A 21,531-nucleotide genomic window follows, 5' to 3' on the forward strand; every position below is an offset into this window, starting at 1 on the left:
TTACCTAGAAATAGTCAAACTAAAATAAAGTTGGATGTTCACATTGTCTTTATTTGCTATAATGTACAAGGGTCAACGTTCTCTGTGGGGAGTGTGGTCCCTGTGCACACAGGGTACAATGAGAGCACATGAGTTGACATATTGAGGGTGGGATTTCTGCCTTTCGTGGGGACAAGCGGTCAATTCACCCCCTCTGTGTTTGGGCGTGGGTGGTACATCCCCCACAAAGAACTTTTCTCCAAGTACAATTTGGGGAATCTAAATTCTCGAGGTGGGGGGGGGGAGGAGGGGGAAAGTTTATTGAGTAGATAGTTTTTACATTTATGTCATTCAATATGTTGTTGTAATTCCATCATCTTCTACTGCGGATGCTCCTTGTCTCTCCCATACTTTGTGGTTGCAACCAATGTGGTTTCATCTCCCTCCCTGCTTGATAAGTAGTGAAGGGGAGATAGAAAGCAGATTTAGGAATCGGGAATCAAAGCGGTGAATTGGCCGATTTGGATCAGAATCGGCTCTGATTGATCCCAATTTCCACCAATCTGATACAGCCAATTAACACCCAAAAAATCCTAGAAATTCCTTGTTTTTAGATATGAGGATCAATTCTAGGTGCAAGAACCATGCAACCGGAACGACCAAAAAATAAGTATACAAAAGTCTACAATGCCGTTGACGTTTTTCAAAGTAGAAGGGTCAAAAGTTGTCCTGCACCTATAGCTCAACTTAAACTTACCTGATCGATTACTAAATGTGTTAGGCTCAAATGTTGACGGATTAATAATTGGATGTTTCTAGTGCAAGGTAGTGACTTGATGATTGCTTGACCGGGATTGACCAAATAATATGATTGGCCATTGATAATTGATCATTTATAGCCTAACTAGCCCATTTAAGCCAGATTATATCCGCTTATGATATGCTTAAAGGCTGTTTTACCTTGAGCCTGACTGTAAACCAATAATCGACCAAATAGAAACATGCCCATACCCTCACATACAAGGTCCGATTACCTAATTGACCAGACCGAAATGGCATGACCAGGCTTGGTGATTCAATTCGTCAGATTTGATTCCTATTTTTAAAGTCGAAGGATGAAATTTTACATGGGAGGAGACCTTGGGTCTTAATAAGTTTAGGAACGACAATTAAACAGGTACGGATACATGCGACAATTAAACAGAAGCTTGGGTTTGACATCGCATCGCAGCGCAGCATGAGAAGTGGACGTACATCTTAGAACCAATCACATTTTAATTTTGTTTCATAAAAATCCCTCATCCCCTTGTAAATGACAAAAATATGACAGGTGATTGACTCTCATATTTACGTTCACGTGTTGGTACGTGCTGAGGAATCGAACTCGCGGAGCGCTGCTTTCTCTCCGAGTTTTACTTTCACATTTGGATTCTGGACGTGTCCATGTCGTCCTTCGAAAAAAAAAATTCGATATTTTTAAATATTATTTTATTTATGTATTATAACAATATAACCATAAACAAAGCATGGGAGTCGAGTTTGGACAAATCTCAGGCTCGAACTCCTGTCAATTCGTTAATTTTGTTCTTCAATTTTATCAAGGGAGATTGGCGACGGCTCAATTGATATGTACTGCGGTTTCGAGCCCTAAATTAATTTTTTGGGACGATAAGTTTAAGAGGGGAAACAGTACATTTTAACTGCAATTATAAAGAGCATAAATTGATGCTCGAATCCTAGTTTCCGACGAGCTTGCCGGATTCCACCGTTGTTGACTCGATCCATGTAAAGGTATCTCTTTAATTCTACAGAGTCGTTTGTCTTGAATTGTAGTTCGACTTCAACTATTAGTTGGCTTGATAGATCTGTTGCCGACGTTTGAGATTTTAATTTTGATTCAAACTTGTCATATTCAGATCGATATAGTAGTTTGGTAACACCATCCTTCCCTGAGTTACTCGATTAAGTGGAAGTTGACGTTGTATGTTTATCTGCATATTTTGGGGCGGGGGGGGGGGTTGGTGGTGGTGTTAATAAAGCTAAAATGTATGTCACGGATATTTACTTGTTTGTTTTATGATTTGCAGGGTTGCAATGCATCTGATCCGAAGATTTTGAGTTCTTGTTCGAGTGAATTCAGGTTCATAGGTAGACAATGGCGTGGTTGGGAAAAGTGTCTTTGGGGGGCTTCCCGGATCTGGCCGGGGCAGTGAATAAGCTAAGTGAGAGCGTGAAGAATATAGAGAAGAATTTCGATAGTGCTCTTGGTTTTGAGGAGAAGACTGATGTTGGGGAAGGTGCCATTTACAATCTCTCATTGTGCTCGTTATTTATTTATTTTTTTAAAATCATAATTTGCTTTTTGTAAAGTCTGCCATCAATGTTAGGAGATACGGGAACGGTGGAAAAACAGATAATCCATTTCGGGTTATAGACTAATTATTTGAGAAACGATCGAAAAATGGGAATTTTTTTTTGGGTATCTTTCTTCTCATAATTCGCTTGTGTAAAGTCTGCCAATTGACTTTACTTTGTTACCACTGTTGTTTACTCTCAACTCAACTCAGCCTTGTCCCAAATAAATGGTGTTGGCTACCTGTTTCCTCACCACTTCATTTAGGTCTGCCTGACTCTTTTAGCTTCTTCAATCTGAATCTAATCACTCCTCTATGATGGAACATCTAAAGGCTTCCTGATGCAGGGGGGTACCTAGAAACTAGGGCTCCTACATGGGTTGCTACTTAGGACAACTGATGGGTTAAAACTCATAGGACAGCAGGTGGCAGAAATGGGTAGCAACAACATATATAGACTCGTATGTATGAATAGAACATTGAAAAGTTTATGTAATAATGAACAATATAATCAGAACTCATAGAATCATTTTCACAAACAGTTGATAGGCAAGATGGGGGTGGGGGAAACAACACAAAGATGCCAAATCAAATGCAGAGATCTTTTAATATTCTAAAAAGAACTCATGCTATAACTAGTCCTAGGCATGCTTTCCAATAGAAAATAAGACATAAGCAAGTATGAAGAAGATGCATAAAGTTTAACAGCAGTATAGGTGAAAACAGATTAGATAATAACAATGGTTCAAGGCTCCAAATTAGGAATTACGATAGGGAGGGGAGGGGGGATGATGAGCATGCATTCGGGTAGGGGGGGATGGGGTAGGGCAGATAATGTAACAAACAGAAAAAGAAAGAAGAACAAGCCAGGTTCGACTGGGGGTAAAGAAAGAAGAAGTGGGGGAGAAGGGGAACAAATAACTTAACCACTTACCTGCTGTGCTGCTGAAACAGAGAAGGAGAGAAGAAGAAGAAGATAATCCATTTGGGGGGGGGGGGTTAAGGGGAGAAGATGCTCCACGCAAGAGAGGAGGAGAAGACCCAAGAGCCAATAGCTTGTTTCATTTCATTTCTTAACTTCCTCTGGCCGAATGGCATAGTACATCTTAAATAGAGAACAAAATAATAAAAAAAACTAACTAGGCTGTTGATGGGGTACAAAGTCCAATAGCCTAGGGGGAAGTGCCAAAAAAACATAAAATCCAATCAGCTTATGACTTAACAACTTAAAGAGCTGGTCCCAAGTGGGCTTGGGCCTCGACTATAATTTAAATAACTTAAAGAACTGGTCCCAAGTGGGCCTGGACTATAAATTACATAAGAATCAAAACTGAACCAAAGACTAAACCAAATACTGAACCAAAATTACATTTAAACCAAATTACAAATAAAAGACTAAAGACAAATTTCGGCCAGCAAAAGTACTCCAGCTCAGTACCACAATCCATTACGGAAAAAATCTCCATCTAACCAAAGTGAACCTGATCCAAGCTGAAGATGTCTGTGCAGTTGACAGTAGCAGCATAAGGTTATTTGGTCCCCAACAACCTTATGCTTTGTTATTTGGTCCCCAACAACCTTATGCTGCTACTTGTGGTTCGTAGTTGCTACTTGGTTCGGAGTAACCTATACTGCATTTTTACCATTGGTTTGCAACGACCTATGCTGCAATTTTATCTATTACTATTGATCTTTATTAATCAGATCTCTAATCATGATCTTTACTAATCACATCATTGCTACCCTGTTTTTGGTGTTCTTTTGAATACCTTGATATTTGCAATTTTATCTGTCTTTTTTGTGAAGATTGCTGCTTACTACTTCCCTTCCTTGAGAAGAGATTATGATGTTACTGTTGCTGCTATGATATTTTGGATTGTGGTTGGTGTTTTCTACCGTTTATTTTGTTCATTGTTGGCTAAATTTATTTGACACAAAATTCAATCTGTTGTTGTAACTCCGCTTATATATATGTATGTGTGGGTGTGTGTGTGTGAGGGGGAGTGTTAAGATATGTACTGTGTTTAGTACGATAGAGGGTGTGTCCCTATCGTGTTGTGAGTTAAGTGTTAGAGTTGTTTTTTGGTTTTATTTCTTTCCTCCATTGTAATTACACAATATACTCTTAGTAGGTTTCCTACTAAGAGTCCGTAACTGATATTATAAATTAAGGGGGAGGACCACGATAGCAATACAGATTGGATCTATAGTGGTTCAGCATATCATCTCTTCCATCTCCATCATCTCACTATTTTCTTTCCTCTCCCTTCTACTTCGTAGGTACTGTTTTTAGGTTTCGCTACAAGTTTCATCTTTTATTTTTCTTTATCTTTATAAATGTGGTATGTTGGCATTTTATCTGACTCGATGTAAAGGGATGCTGATAAATGTTTTTTATATATCTGCCTATAGTAGTCACCCCTTGGTGCCTTTTGTTAATGCTACACAAAGCCAACAAAGACATGGTAGTCCATGACAAAAGTTAAAAAAAAGGGGCGTACCCAGTGCATGAGACTCCCGCCACTGTGGGGTTTGGGTAGGTTCATAATGTGCCCAACCTTAGCCCTGCTTTCGCAGAGAGGCTGTTTCCAGACTCGATGGCAAAAGTCATCACACTTAATTGTAACTCTTTGCTCAAGGCTGTTCATGGAATTCAATGATGCGGGGAAACAATTCCAGCAAACTAATTCCTTCATTCTTTGTTTACATAGCTTGTAGCCTGGAAAGACATTTTGAAAATTTAGATCACATGTTCTTTACCCCTATCTCCTATAGTCTCAACTCTCAACACAATATTCTGAAATTCTCTATGTTAAGCCTTCAATAAAAATTTGATGCAGAGATTTATGACTATTTTACTGTAAAAGCTTTAAAGCTGAAAGTAAGGAGTTAGTGGTACTGTTGGCATGTGCACTGATTTTATGTTTTTGTTCAATTGCTTTATGGACTATTAGCTTCAGGATTATGGCCTTCAGCGACAGATAGGAAAGCATTGTTTGAACCAGTTATGGCCTTCATGGGACATAAAGGTGGAGAAGATGATGTTGAATCCTCAGACAAAATTGACTCTTCAGAGCATTCATCTCCAGTTCAAGAACAAGGAGGGATAAAGACTGACATGGTTCCGGCGTCTGTCATTGAGAAAATTACTCCCACTGAAAAAGAGATTGACATGGAACTGCCATCTGTCACTGAGAAAATTTCTGCCAATGAAAAGTCAAGTGAAAATTTAAAGGGGAAGGTGGAAGATGGGCACCTTCCGAGTGAAGAAGGGGTATCAAATGTAGTTGCTGTTTTTGGGGAAGGTGAAGCTGATTCACAGCCATTACCAATCAAAATGGATGAAACTGCCATTGAGAATGTTAATAAAATGAATGTTGAGGTAAAGGATTCGTTTAACTCTATTCAACAGAAAGAGAGCTCAGAAGCGGGGTATGGTGAAGAGACATTGCCAGTGGAAACCAGCTTAAGCACAGAAGAAGTAAAACAGGTTGAGAATGACGTTGCCTCTGTGCCGGATGAGTTTTATTCCATCAGTAATTCACATGATAACAAGGATGAACAAAAAATGGCAGAAGACAGTGTTGAGGAAGGTTCTTTTGCCCAAGTTGAGACTTCAGAAGATAGACTGGATATGGTGGAGGCTCCAACCCAAGTTCCAAGTTCTACTAGTACTGAGAAGGCTGAAAGTTCCAGTGAAATCTTTAACTCTCCTGATGCAGTTCATTCATATCAAGCTGAAAATCTTGTGGCTGAAGCTGTCTCTCATGATAGTGATTTGCCTATTAACGCATTTGAAGCATACCAGCGAACCAGTGATTTTGAGTCTGACACAAAAGAGCAACGCTTAAGCTCAGGAACTAATCTGACAGACTCTGCAGATTCCATGGTTGAAATGGAGAAAGTGAAGATGGAAATGAAAATGATGGAAGCAGCATTACAAGGAGCTGCTAGGCAAGCTCAGGTATTTTTCCTTTTACATTTTCAGCATTTCTCGCATTTAAAGAAACAGGAAAATTTCAGATTTAGATACTCTGTGTACTGCATCATTGTCGTCACCCTGCTTGCCAAGCCTAATTTTTCGAATGAGTAGACATATTCCACTTAATATTTTAATGATTGTATCTCTTTACTGCATTTTATGCTTTTCATTTTAGAAGTTCTGATCATATATTTTCTTTAGTCTACATGGTTTTATCTCTTGCCTTCCATTTTTCTTTGCAGTTCGGTTAGAGATTCCATAATTGATACCCAACAACCCCCTTGCAGTTAAGAGGGGGGGGGGGTTAAGGAAATAATTTGTACATACCGGAAGCTATTAAGGAATACGAACTGTTGAAAACACCTTAATCTTAATCGGGGGAATCTATACATTTTTAGATTCATAGAGTTACCACCTTCCATTAGTTCATGTATCTGGAATAGTAAAGCATTGCAGCCGATTAAGAATTGAACTTGAGCATACTAGGCAACACAAAGTCAGAATATGATAGCACAGGAGTGATTTTTAACAGATCCATTAATTTTGTTAATCAATTTTTTAAAGAAAAATTATAATTTTAAGAAGGCTGTTGTTAAACTTTAGTCGATGGGGAGGCCAATGCCTTGTATGCTTATTTGCATATTACCATGAAAATATCAAATTTGTGCATGGCAAATCCCAGCATTGTGTTTGACCTACATGTTGCTGTGAGGTGCTGCATCCACCTGTTGGATTATGTTCAAATTTTCTAAGGAATCCCATTCCTAATGTTTCACTAAATGGAAAGGGGGAGGTGATTATCCAGCTTGAGGACAATGTGAAGAGGGCTGGTACATGCCCCTAATCTCCAATGTTTGGAGTCATGGTCCTGTCCAATGCAAACAACCTTGGATTTGTTTTTGAAACCTTTGATCCCTAAAAGTAGTTTGTTAAATTCTAAGCTCTTAAGACAGTAAGACCAAAAGATTAAAAAAAACAGATGCAGGCTTTGTGCTAGGAGGTTTCGATCACCATAAATAGTTTTTTTTTTTTTTCTGTTTAATGAGCTCTGCCACAGGCTTCCTCTGCTGACAGTGTATCTTCCTCCAGAGTTTTATGCTATCTGAGGTGTCGATCACCATACAGGGTTTGTGTTTACCTATCCGGCAATATCTCTGAACTAACTGTACCATCAAAGAGTTAACAGGCTTGTTAAATATAGTTTAAGTGTTGAATATAAAGTTATAAACGCCGAAGACACTTCTTAATGGTGGGTTCTGTCACTTCTGCATATACGCATGATGGAATGGCTTACAGAGTATACTCAGAAAAGGATTGATTTTGCTAATGATGCTTTACCGAGTACTTGAAAAAGCCTTCCATGAAACCTGCATGCCCTTTAATATTTTGTATAATTTCGGTTTGAGCAGCATAGCAGCTCCTCAGACTAAGCCTTTATTTCTATTTGAAGACACATGGTTAGTCCTTGAACCTATGACAAGACCAATTTAACCTGGTTCAACTGTCATTGTGATCCACCTGGGAATTGAAAGAATCCCCAAATTTTCCAGAAGATCTTCAGTGTCATATGAAAGGCTACCCAAACGCAGCTTGGATCTTTGACCTCTAAGAAGAATTACCTGTAAACTATTGGAACTCAACTGAATCCAACCTAAAAATTATTGGATACATCCTCTCCATCCCGTTGTCCCCCCTCCACACACACACATACACAAAAAAAAAAAAAAAGAAAAGAAGAAAAGAAAAAGAAAAAGAAAAGGTAGGAAGAACCGAAGAACATAGACATTTGGAAGGGGATATTTCAATTTTATCTCTGTAGGGCCAATGGTTGGGCAGGAATAAAAAGCTCAGGCAACCAGCAGTGGAGATGTATGTTTGAGCCTGGGACGGCCACTTCTTGGAAAAATGGCAAAGATTAGGAGGGACTCCAGTCCACCTAGATTTGCACCGGGTTACTGCACCTTTTCAAATTCAGTTTCTCTTTATGATCTGTGAACATGGATGCAAGTTTCCTGTGTGGACATGGAATGGAGTGTCAGAGACGGCAATCCTCAAAATCGAGAAATTGGATTAATGCAACCCAGGCCTACCCAATCAACAATGACAATTTGTAAATCACCAGAATTTTAAAGGGGTTATTTGGTAAACTAAGAAGGTGGGGACACAGGAGGGATTTGTATTTAAAGACTAAGGTTAGACTAGGCAATAAAGTAAAATAACGGTACGAACAAAATTTAAGATGGGGGGGTATTCTGGGAAAGAGAAGGTTTGTGGTGACTGTTAGAATAATGTACTCCAGAATACCGTGTGGGTATTCTGGTCCTTTTGGGGTTAATTTTATGTTATTAAGTCTTATTAGTTTATGTCGGCTATGTGGGTTTAGTCCCACATCGCCTAGCTTATATTATTTGTAACTTCCCCTCTATTATAAATAGAGGGATCTTTCTCTCATTAATACAAGCAATTATTCACTCATTCTCTCTTTTCTAGCCCACGATTCAACCAACATGGTATCAAAGCTGGTCTGATCTAGGTGAGAGAGAAAAACCCTATTTTCTCCCTTCTTTTCTTCCAATCGATCTCTCCTCCTCTTCTCCCTTTTTCTCGTTTTTTCGTGCTCCTGTTCTTCTCCCTTTCAGCCCAAAAACAGGGGCAGCACTACTGAGGTAAACATAATATCAATGATTTAGTGCTGCCCCCCTTTCTCTTCTATCGTTTTTTATTAAAAAACCCTGCTGGAAGCCTCATCTGCGATTTGGAGTTCCCCTTCTTTGAGATCAGATCTCTCTAAACCTGATCGTCTAATTTAGGAACTCCCTGTGCAGTCTTTTTCCACCCATATTCTACCCTATTCCTAAACCTAACTTCCCTATTTCTTGATCTCCATCTTTTATTATTTCTTTTCCAGCCTAAATCCCCAAATCGACTTCCCCTTGTCAGGGTTTTAAAAAAAACCCTGACTTCAATCAATTTTGGGGTTTCCTTTGTCAGATGCAACCAATATTTCATGGATATTTCCCACCTAATCCCCTACTCGACCTCAGTTTGAACACAATCTGATGGCTGGATCTGTCCCTACAGCAAAATCTTCTCACCCTACTTTTTATGGTTTCCTGTTAAAACCCTAATTGAAATCGACCTTAGGGGTACAGGTTTGAATTCTTGCTGCCTTTTTTGAGGGATGATTACTCCACCTACAGAAACCACTCGACCTCAGTTTTTTGCCTCTTTCCAAGAATTTGAAGACCCCTAACCCCAATTGATCCTTCTTTTCAGGGTTTTTTTCAAAACCCTGCCCATATCGATTTTGGGTTAGGGTTGTTTGCTGCTATTGGAATTTTTTGTTGGTGTTTCTACCATCACGAAAGACATTCTACTTCAACTATTTATGGCTTGAAGAAGGTCTACTGCCCAAGATAGCTGTTGCCCTCATTATCTGCGATTTTTTGGTATTTCTCCGACATGAAGATCATGTCTCAATTACCAAGGAGATTGGTCATTCGAACTGGAGATCCATTCTAGCAGTTTTTTGGTCAGCAAGTATTACCATAAGCAAGCACCTTTGACAAGTCAGCCTCACCTTTTGTTGAAGCCCCCTTCCCTACAATCGATATTCACTTTTAGAGTTTTTTACAAAACCCTGGCTATAATCGATCTAAGGGTTAGGGCAGTCCACTATTGCTGATTTTTTGAGGAGAGTTTTATAACATCAGAGGAGTATTCAGCCCATTATTCAGCATCTTACATCAGGTTTTTTGGGAAAAAATTATGGTTCATTCTGTTGGTTTGGTTTCTTCAATTTACCACCTATTTCACTTCCTTATTTCTCTATGGCTGGCTGCTTCAACTGCCTATGGATTTGCCTGGTTATATATCTTCTATTTGCTGGTTATTTTGAGCTTCACTACCTACCTGGCTGGTGTTATTGATTGGCTTCTGTAAGCATGACTGGTTGATGTGTTACTGTTGCCTTCATGTGGCATACTGCTGCCCTATGATTATGACTGAGTTTCCTCTTATTGGAGATCAAATTTCTTTCATTATGGAAGACTCGAATCTGCTACCCTGGAGATCAGCTTCTTTGGGATTACAACAGTGTGTTCTACGGTTATTGGCTGCACCTACGAACCTATTCAGTTATGTGGAGCTTTTCTGGTTCAAATCCAGCATACTTTGGAGCTTGAGTCCTAGCATTTTTACTAATTCAGTTCTGATCCAGTGTTTGTTGAGGCTTCTTCATTCAACTGCTGTCCGGATATCTTCGTTAGTACTTTTTAGCATGTGGGATTTTATACATTGGTATTTTTGTCATTTTATATGTTGCATAATTTCCTCCTAGTACATTATCCCACTGCTGTTTTTCTTTCACCACCTCCCGAAACATACCTTTGGCATTCCCATAAACACCTTGGAAGATCATGGTATTCTCTTGTTTGCCATTTCTTCTGTTTCTGTTACACTTGGCAGCCATTGAAACATTCTGGAATGTTATGTTTTGCCCTATCTCTACCATTCTCTCTCTTATGTCCACGTGCACTACACGTGAGGGGGGGATTATATACAGTATACCTGCAGCCATTGCAGAGAGCAGAACATGCAGGGACACTTGGTGCAAAACATAGAAGGTCAGAGGTTTACCATCCATTGCCAATGGATATTTACTTTGTTATTGGGGTAAAGTTTGTCATAAGGGGGAGGATGGCCTTAAAGTTTTTGAAGATGTTTGGTTATTGCCTGCCCATATGAGATCCTACAGTCTGGTTGGTTTTCTCCGCTGCGTGGTCCTTACTGCTGCTTGACTCATTTGACGGCTACCCTAAGTATTTATCTTCAAAATTATAATTCAGAGATTCAGTATTGGACAAAGATTGGTGAGAGATGTTTTTTTTTGCTGATCAAGTTTGTCCAAGTTTGAAGGTCTATTTTTTACAAGATCTTGAAGGTCTATTTGGGAGCTGTATTCATTTTGGAGCTGGATTCTGCTACAACTTATTTTTCCCATTCAAGTTGACATTAGTGCCTTGTATGCGCCAACTTGAGGGGGAGTGTTAGCATTGTTATGGAGAGAGTTTTTTTCTTTTAGAGTTTTTGTTTCTTTTAGTCCAAGCTGGATCTTCCTTCTACAATCCAGCTTGAGGGGGAGTGTTAGAATAATGTACTCCAGAATACCGTGGGGGTATTCTGGTCCTTTTGGGGTTAATTTTATGTTATTAAGTCTTTTTAGCTTATGTCGGCTATGTGGGTTTAGTCCCACATCGCCTAGCTTATATTATTTGTAACTTATCTTTCTCTCATTAATACAAGCAATTATTCACTCATTCTCTCTTTTCTAGCCCACGATTCAACCAACAGTGACTTTTCGAAAACATTGTCACCAGATCATCTCCTACCTTCTAATGAAACCAGAAAAACAGCGGTAGAACCACTTCATTCAAAGTGAGAAATCCCAGTCGACTGAGAATCAATCAACCTGAGATTTCAGGTAATGAATCGCCATAGTCCACCCTATTGAATCCGGCAAACTGCAGCCCTAACCACCATATATTAATGTGAAGATAAGTTGCTGAAACAAGAAGATAGGGCTTTTCTAAGTCTGGTTCTTTAGGATTCTGATCGTCCAAGTGAAAGTGACAGAAACTCAAGATTTCAGTGTAAGATGGACAGGGATGGAAGAGTTTGTTGCCTGCTTTTGGGCTGCTGATTTTGCCCAGAAATAGAGTAATGGACAGAAAGGGAAATAGTAGAAGGAAGAAGAAATAAGGATGGTGGAGCACTAATATAGAGTACCTGATGAGGGAGGTTCAGAAGTTGCAGGGAAGGAGAGGAAGGCCACATGGCCAGCAGTCGCACTATACGAGCAGTGATAAACAAACTCAGTAGTTTACTCAATTGGTAGGATTACATGCATATAAATAAGATAAAACTCCTTACTACTTTCTAAAACAAAGATAGAACTCAACTAGGAAACGAACACTAAAGCAAGAAAACAGATCTCCTACGTTACCAATCCTATCTAAGGTCTGATTTGGTATGATTTCTATTTCAATTTCATGGGGTGATTTCTATTTCGGAAATTGTTTGGTTTGATTTTTGCACCTTATTTCAGTGAAATAGAAATCAGATGGAATAAAAATTCTGAAATAGCTGAGTTGTTTCAATTTTAAAATTGAAATTGTTTTCACTCTTGCTCTTTAATGAGCACATGGTTAATTTGATGGGCAAAGTAGTAATTTCGTACAGCAACATGGATCCTTGCTCTCCAATCAGCTCTATTCAAAGTCATACATGATACAAGTGTGATGTATACATTGATGCTGCCCTTTCCTAACAGTTCGAGCTTTTAGGTGAAACAGTAGCGAACATGGTATCAGAGCAGAGAGGTCAAGTGTTTGACTCCTGGGAAGTGCATTGGAAGAATTTTTCCTGACATTTCTTCTCCCTTGGTGCCGCGTGAGGGAAATACCGTGTGAGCTCCATGTGCAAGAACCATGGGATCTTGGCCTGCATCTGCGGGGAAGTGTTGATGCATACATTGATGCCTGCCCTTCCCTAACAGTTTGAGCTTTTAGGCGAAACGGTTGCTAACAACAAGGCCCAAGCTATGCATGCCTTTCCCACCATGAAAGTAGTAATTTCATTTTAAAAATAAAACACCACCTTCTTCTTCTCCTAGTGGTCTCACCACCACCATGCTATCACCACAAACCCCCGACCACCACCACTGCCACCACCTCCTCGCTGCCACCACCACCGCCACCACCGCCGCCACCGCTGCCATTACCACCCCACCACCATGCCAGCGCCACCACCCATTTTCAGCCCTGCCCCCGCCCTCACCTCCGCCACCTGTCGCCACCACCACCCTCTCCCAAAGAAATATAGAGAATTTATTTTAAAAATTTGAACTACCAAACATATTTCTTATTCTTGAAATATTTCAGATTGATACAACCAAAACAATTTCAATTTCTTGACCAAAAATCTATTTGTTGACTATTTCATGAAATCAATCCGAAGTTGAAATAGAAATCATACCAAATCTGGCCTAAAACTCCCATATAAAAGTTGCAAAATAACCTCAGTCGCATGGCCTGGTTTGGGTAAAAAATTGGTTCAATGATGAACCAGACCATTTCCTCATCCTTTTCTGTCTATGATCTGTATCGTGGGGACACAGTTGTGTTAATTTAATAAAGTGGTTATGCATGAATATATTTGAATTTGCCCATAATAGGTTATACGGAGTTCCTTACCAAAAGCTAAAGGAGCCCCAACTTTGGGACTGTTTTGATGTTTCAGTCATGCAACAGTTCTTTCTGTTTCTTGCTGCTTGTATTGGTTACAATTGCATTATATAAGTGAAAAGCAATGTGAAGGTAAGTTAGAATAAGGGCTGCGGGAGACGTATTTAAGTGTATTATAATACTTGTTCGTGAAAAGAAGTCAACAGAAACAATCTACAATAGAAGGGAAAAAGAAGGGTTATAAGGGAAACATCAAAATTGGACCATGTCGAGCCAACTTTATAATAACTTGCAGTAGTGTCTAAACGAGTGCCTAGCTGTGTCGACACAAGCGTTTGAAACAACATGTGTGGACACAATGATCTGCAAGGAAGGGGGGAATCATTGCGTTCCCTTCAACTCAACTTGGGTGGAAATAAATAATACCCTAAATTGAACATATAATAATAAAAAAAAGAACACCTCATTCTAGGTTTGGTCTCTTGAGATAGGTTTTGGTTGAGTTATTGAAATAAGCAAATAGTGGATTACCAGCGGAGAACAGAAAAAGGTCTACAGTGGCCCTTATGGAAAATCCTTCAATTCTCAACTCAAAAAAAAAAAAAAAAAAAAAAAAAAAAAAAACAGTTGAAATTAATCCCACATTCCCACAACCTGTATTTATAAGCATTATCCATACCTTATTTGATCAAGAAAAGAAAGAATAAAAGATATGCGATTGGTAGTTCATTACAATTTTAGTCCTTAATCGACCTTAATTAAGGTTTCAAGGGCCAGACCCCTAATTCTAATGGACTTCCTTAAAATAAATGCATCTGAACTATCTAAACAACTAAAACTTCCAAACATCCAGAACTAATTAACAAATAAATTAATAAAAAATTAATCCTGAAATTAATCATTACTCCTAAATAATACGGCAGTTATTCAGTGTATTGCAGAGTACACCAATTCCAGTGCTCCTTTGTAGTTCGAGCCTTAATTTCTTCTGGTCTTTGATTTCAGAGATGTCCAAGGACTAATCATCAAATAAGGAATGATATTTTGGACGCTTTTGAGGAGGAACGTATAGTTTAATCCCTGATAGGTTTAATCATAGAGTTCTCTTTACTAGGAGCGACAATTCTAGGTCTGTTTAGCCTATTTAGGTGTAGGGAAATGTTTACCATGGATGTTCTAGCAGCACTGCAAGATGGTCCTTACCAAAGGGTAACTTCTTTTTCATAGAACAAACTTCCTTAAGTTAGTTTATAGAATCTGCAGACCTTTGTCTTGGTACTTCTTTGTGGTCAATCTGAAACAGCATGCACTGATGCCAGTTGTAGCACTGGAATACTTCATATACACATCAGGATCACGATGATTTTCATATAGTACTCTCACCCCCCCAAATTATTGATAATGTTTTTATTTCTTATTTAAATCATGAAGGGATAATCTCAGGTTTCCATGTGGATAATACGTGTGGCCTTTCCCTTTTTCTTGATTAATTAATTGATATATCTTTTTTACCAGCCCTCTTGCAATGCTTTGCTTTTTAAATCGAATCATCCACATGTAATGAATACACTAACGATCTTAATGTCTTGTGGCCTTTTCTTGTGCGTTGTAAAATGAGAAAATAATAATCATGAAAGAAGAGAATCAGGGGATAGTATGGAGATCTAGATGGGGCTTTTTAGCTAGTGGATTTGCTTCATATCGGCACAACCAACACAATCCACAATTTCTCTGTTGTGGTCAGCTTGGTGCTATTGTTTGCTTGTCTCTGAATGTGACATTTCTTCCTAATGCTGAACATTAATTTTCTGAAGGAGTTCTCTTCTTTGTTCTTTGTCCATGATCTTGCTTAACCTGTTCCTCAGAAACCCCTCTCAAATTTAAGGAAAATAAAAATAAATACTGTCCTTGAGTAATTTTATCAGCGCTTGTCAGGTTGATGGAAATGATGGCCTGGAGAATTTGCACGATGCTTGACAGGATGGGTTATTCATTGTCTTCACTTTAGACAATTTACACTCTTAGTGCTTCTATAAGAGTTAAACGTCTATTATTAGCTGGAAGACATTTATGACTACAGGCTTTTCTGCTCCAGTAAGACGACCATTCCCGAACCTATGATGCTTGACAGCGCCTGTAGAAATTTGTAAAATGAATTTTGATATAGTTTTATTAAACAACCAATGACCTCTATATCTTTGTTTTATTCCATCGTTATTTTTGCTTGTTGCCCTTGTGATGCATCACGATATATACTTGTCTGCCCTCTTTTTCTTTTTTTTTTTATGTCCTCTGATACTATACTTGTCTGCCTGTAGTATTTTATACTTTTTGACATTTCAAAGCATTTATTATTTCAGGCCAAAGCTGATGAGATTTCAAAGCTGATGACTGAAAATGAGGATCTGAAGGCTGTAATTGAGGATCTGAAGGTAGGTATGATTCTAACATGTTATTTCAATCCTTTGGTATTTTTTCATTTACCCCGTGTGTCTTTTGGTGCTCATGCATGATTTTTCTCATTTAACTTGTATCTGTTATTTTGATTTGTATTTGAGGTTGGTGCCTCTTCACTAAAGTTTGGTGCTCCGAATTAAATATTTAAAATTTCTTAGTAACTTTTCCTGAGGATCTCTCTGCTTGCTGGATGTATTGTTCGGCTCATTGATTGCATCATCAATGAAAGATGGTTGTTATGTGCTTAACACTTAATGATGCAGAGTCATCACCAAAATAAGCTTGTTTTATGAGGAATAAGTCTAGGGTTGGGTTATATACATGTTGGGCCTTTGATCCCATGCGTTTTCAATGTAATAGGTCACTTTTATGGACCTAAAGTATGGGTGATAGGGTTGCATACGGGATTAGCTGTTTTAGTTTCATACTTAGTTTTATTTTCATGTTTTTGTGTTTTAAATTGAACCGGTCCAAAGCTGGTTGAACCAGTGGTTCAATTGAAGGTTGTACTTGGCATGTTGGTCAAGTGCTCACTTGCTGAACGCTGGGTCACAGGTTCAAGTCCTGGAAACAGGGGTAAGGCTGCGTACATCTGACCCTCCCCAGACCTTGCTAAACATGGGAACCTTGTGCACCGGGTACGACCTTTTTTAAGTAGATTCCTTTTTAAATTGTTTAGAAGTCGTGTGACAACTTAAGTGTCCCCCTCCTCTCCACGGTTTTGAGAGAGGAGGTAGTCTTGTAATAGAGTCGGCTAGGGGGCTTCTTAGTCTCCTTGGCTGAATAGGAGTATGGTCTTTAGGCCCTTTAGATGAAGAGAAATCGTGGGGCTCCTCTTTACCTCACAATTTTTGACAAAAAAACTTATTCAAAGCTGCTGCTCTGCAACTTGTTTTTTATTGCTGAAGATTTGGTCTTGTGTTTGATCAAGGGTGATGGAATCGGTGTTTGATCCGATTGACACCTTGTGGTGGGAAGCCTGGGTGGGTCGTGGTTACTTTTATCTTCTTCATTCACTGTTCTACATTCAAATTCTGGTTTCAAGCATCATTCCACATCAACAAAATTCTGTTCAAGTTATTCTTCATTAAACAAGTAAGTTTGAACGTGAACCAAACCCTAACCATCTCTTCTTCTCCTCTAGACCACCCACATCCAGCATAGCCTAAACCAACCATCATAACCCTACCAAAGTTTGACCGAGTGCTCCTTTGACCCCTTAGAGAACTCGATCCATCCCTGGTCCTATTCTGCCCAGCTGAACCCTAATATTCTCACTCTTTTCTCTTCTTAACCCTAACCCTAGTTCCACCATTCCTTGCTGCCGATTCTGTACAGCAGCCTCTGACTTGTTTTTTATTAACAAGACCTTCACTGGAAGACTTCTACCTAGCATCTAACCTTAACTCTAACCTCCAACCCTAAACCCTACTAAACCCTAACTCTAAATTTAATATTTTTTACATTAGTTAAACCCTAGCCGAGTCACCCTTTGAAGAACAGATTCTGGTTAGTCTTCTAGGTTGATTACTTTCAATCTAGAACTACATTACTTAATGATTCATATGGTGGAATACATTGAACAGGTTAGATGCTATATGTACCTCTCTTAGTTGTGGTTGATGGGTATTAATCTTATATCATTTTACATTGTGCCAATGTATAGTTCCTGTTCTCATCCATTTGATGCTACATTTCTGCAATATAGAGTGTCTTAATTTTTTTTGGGTGGGAATAGGGAATCTTAAACACATAGCTCAGAAGTGAAGGCTCACACTGATTTTATTTGATTGTTTGACTCATTGGATAGTGTTTTAAGTTTGTTTTATTCAACTGAACTCAACTTGACTAAGCCTTATCCCAACTAAATGGTGTCGGCTACATTAATCATGTTTTCCATTGAACTCTTAAACATATATTCACACTACTAATACTACCCCCAGGTTTTCTTTGGTCTACCCCTAATACTTCTAACTCCTCTACGCTGCAACATTGCTCCTCCTACTGTTGGTTTCAATGGCCTTTCTTGTACGTGCCGAACCGTATCAAATGACTCACACTTACCTGATTAGAGCCATTTCTAAGTCACCTCTACTGTATTCATTTCTTACCTCACATGTATTCCTTTTTTACTTTATCTTTCCTGGTTTTGCCAGGACTCCTTTTCTCTTTGAATAAAAGAAATGGATGAGTGTTGTAATGTGTTGATCACTCAATGCTACGTAGTACCTCTCCATTTTGTTGATCCCACTCTAATTCTTTATGCTACATTTTCTTCAATTTTTCCTTTATTCATGATTGAATTTAGGTGTCGAAAAATATCATTTGGATATATCGCTATCATCAATTCTGAACACTCCATTTTTTGACTCCTATTTTTACTAAATTGTGCTCCATTTATTTCGTTTCATTCTGTCTAATCTTAAAACATTCCAGTTCTGAAGCATGCCTCATTTATCTCCATAGTCTGAGATTTTGATGTTGAAACCAAAATATTTCGGATTTCGGTTGAAATTCGACCTAAACGTGGTACATTTCGGCTGGCCATTTTGGTGGTCAAATGGTCATATTTGGCTCGAAATTCCAAGGAAACCGTAAGTAAGCATCCCTAAAGATATTTGAACCTTTAGATTGTGAAAAAAAAAATACCCAAATGGTATTTTGGCTTCAGATCCTAGGTTGGTACTGTACGTTGTATGTTTTGGTATCTTTTCCCTTATATAACCTATTCTACATGTTAGGAATTGATTTATGTAAGGGGGAGGGAGTCGTGAGTTAGCGTCAGCTCTAACTCACGACTCCCCATGTAGGGGTGTTTATGTCTTTTAGGCCTATTATGCCTAATTATATTTAATAGAAGTATTTGGGAGCAGTCTCTCTACAGCTGTGACTCCCACCTTGCGCAGCACTTCTTCCCTCTCTTCCTTCTTCCCCCTTTCTTCTTATAATTATTACACTACACATAATTTAGTATTAGAAAATGCTACATTCAGATTCAATAAAAGCAATTGAAATATGTATTAAGAATGAAGAAAAACCATTTAATAGGACACCAATGTTAAAAAGTGTCGTCATGGACGATTAATACGGACTACCTATTTTAGCATGTTTGCATATGTTTGATGTATTAGATTAGAAAAAAGAACACCCAAAGTGGTAGTTTGGCTCGGATTCAATGACATATGGCAGCCATTTCATCCTCAGCCTGAAGATTCTCTCAAAGTCCATCACAAGTCACAACAGCCCTATAGGTGCAAAATTTGAAATTTGAGGAAATTTGGCCAAATGGTGCTTCTTCAAATCTGCCCAAGTGTTGAAGTGGATGCTCCACAAGTGACCACCAAGTCTTGATTCAGTAGCAAAATGAAGGACTTGACAAAAAAATTGAGGTTTTCTAGCAGCTCTAGAGTTCTCAGACAAAGGTGGTGAAAAAACGAAATTTTATAGGCTTCTTAATGTCGGACAGGATTGAAGGCTCAACCAGTCCCAAAACAGGATCTGAAATCAGGGGGGGGGGGGTGTGACTTAGATTAATGGAAATAGGGCTGGAATGCTTGGATGGGTTTAAGGGGTTGGTCTAGGGTTAGGGAAAGGTGATTGAATGAGACTGAAACACAATAGGGGACTAAAAGGTTTAAACAAAATTCAGTAAAACAGCAGGTTTCCCTCTGCCGATTTCACTAAAAGGCCAGGAATACTGAGTTTGGGCAGAATTGGAGAGAAATCCAATAGCAGCCAATCTGCTGGGCAGATGAGGCTGAAACTTGGATCGAGTGGGGGTCTTGGAGGGGAGAAGGTGTGCTCAAAAGATTGGAGAAAGGTGATGGTTGGATTGAGCAGGGGAAGGGTGTTATGGAATTAGAAGGTTAGGCTGAAAATAGAAAGTAACCCGAGAATGAAGGTCTGAGCAGTAGCAGGGAGTCTCGGTTGATGGGAAAAGCCTTCTAATGGCTTAACAGCTTGTAGAAGACGAAGAACAGCAACTGGAAGAGACCTCCTGGGCTTCCCACCGCAAGGAGTCAGCTAGATCATACACTAGCTCCTTGTCCAAGGATCAAACACCAAGGGAAAATTTCAGTAGAAGCAAACTTGCATAGTAGCAGTAGTTGAATATCAAAATCGTGGGCTGGTTGCCCTCTCCTGGGTTGCTTTTATAAACTGAAATAAAGAGAGCAAGGATTCAAAATTAGAAACTTCCAATTTTGGACCTTACTTGAGTTACAAGACACTACCAACCCAATTAAATAGAGGCTGATGTGAGACTGACTATTCTAATGACAACTTAAAAATAAAAGACTCAACTAAATTATGGGACCACCACTTAAATTAGACCAGCTGAACCAACCGGTTCACTGGTTCATTACAAGACTCAACAAATAAAACATAAAACAACCCAGTGGAATCGTGGGCTACTGTTGGACAGTAGCCTACTCAAAATCGTGGCTGGCTGCCAAGGTAGGCAGCAGCCGCCTTCTTTTTCTCCCCTGTCTTCTTCTTTCCTAACAGATCGAGCTCCTCTTCTCTCCCCTTGATCTGAGTTTTCCTCCCTTGGTAGCAACCCAGTTGCTTACTTTGCTGGATTGCCGCAGGACTGAAAAGCTGTGTGGTCTTCTCTGTAATCTAGTCAGTCATATTATTTTGTGTCTTGCTAATAAAATCAAGTCAGTCATATTAATTTATGTTCTGCAAATAAGACATCAAGCATCTGATCTGTTTTGGACCTATCAGTGTATTATTCTGCTCCTGGTACTAATCCTTCTCTGATTTCACATCTGAGAATTATATCAATCCTATATTCTAATACATAAACGAGATCTGTGTCTCTCTGTTAATCTTGTAGTCTGGTTGCTTAACCTGAAACTGTTTCTATCACCATTAAATCCATTCTTATAGCCATCACATATATGTGTATTCTTGGGCCTGTGAGCAGTTGAGATCCATATCTTCTCTAACAGAGGTTTATTGGATATCAGACTGCATCAGTGGTGAAGAATCATAGTTTAGCAAAAATCGAAAGTACTTTCTGCCAATTGGCAACGAACCTGAGGTACTCAAGGATTACTGGTAAGAACCATTTCATCACAGTCAGTGGAGGAAGATATTCCTTTCAAAATTCTAGCTTGAATAATGCTTATGTTTTGTTATGTTAACTTTAGCATTGTTCATCCATTTGTTGTCCTAGCATCTACTCTGAAGACATTGTATAAGCTTTTGTGTCTGAAGTTTGATGGGAACTTTTTAAGATAATAGTTTCAAATATTGAATGTTCAGAAGTATATGTTAAGATGTTTTATCTGCAATATTTTTTTTTCCTTTCTTTGATAAGTCCAGAAATTGAACCTACCATGGAATCTTATGTTACAGGGAAAATCCAATGAATCAGAGATTGAGTCACTCAGAGCGGAATATCATCAAAGGGTGGCAGCTCTGGAAAGAAAGGTACAATTTTGTTTTCTATACCTTTTTCCCTTGTATATTGAAGAACACCTTGTTCTTCTGCCACTTGAGGTAAAGC

At 38.9% G+C, this 21,531-nt stretch overlaps 1 protein-coding gene across 2 annotated transcripts in view; it reads left to right on the plus strand.

Moving 5' to 3' along the window:
• The first annotated feature begins 1,516 nt into the window (after positions 1-1,516).
• The window catches only part of LOC122654501 (golgin candidate 5-like), a 47,477-nt gene continuing 27,462 nt past the window's right edge, over positions 1,517-21,531 (plus strand). Inside the window, exons 1-5 of one of the 2 annotated variants that reach the window (XM_043848620.1) lie at positions 1,517-1,770; positions 2,067-2,276; positions 5,288-6,297; positions 15,920-15,991; positions 21,381-21,455. In XM_043848620.1, coding sequence (XP_043704555.1) covers positions 2,135-2,276; positions 5,288-6,297; positions 15,920-15,991; positions 21,381-21,455 — 1,299 coding nt within the window. In that variant the 5' untranslated portion in view covers positions 1,517-1,770; positions 2,067-2,134. The remainder of the gene's footprint in view (positions 1,771-2,066; positions 2,277-5,287; positions 6,298-15,919; positions 15,992-21,380; positions 21,456-21,531) is intronic. The other variant, XM_043848619.1, reaches the window with a different exon arrangement.

The sequence above is a fragment of the Telopea speciosissima genome, chromosome 3 (assembly GCF_018873765.1).
Source record: "Telopea speciosissima isolate NSW1024214 ecotype Mountain lineage chromosome 3, Tspe_v1, whole genome shotgun sequence".
Taxonomy (NCBI): Eukaryota; Viridiplantae; Streptophyta; class Magnoliopsida; order Proteales; family Proteaceae; genus Telopea; species Telopea speciosissima.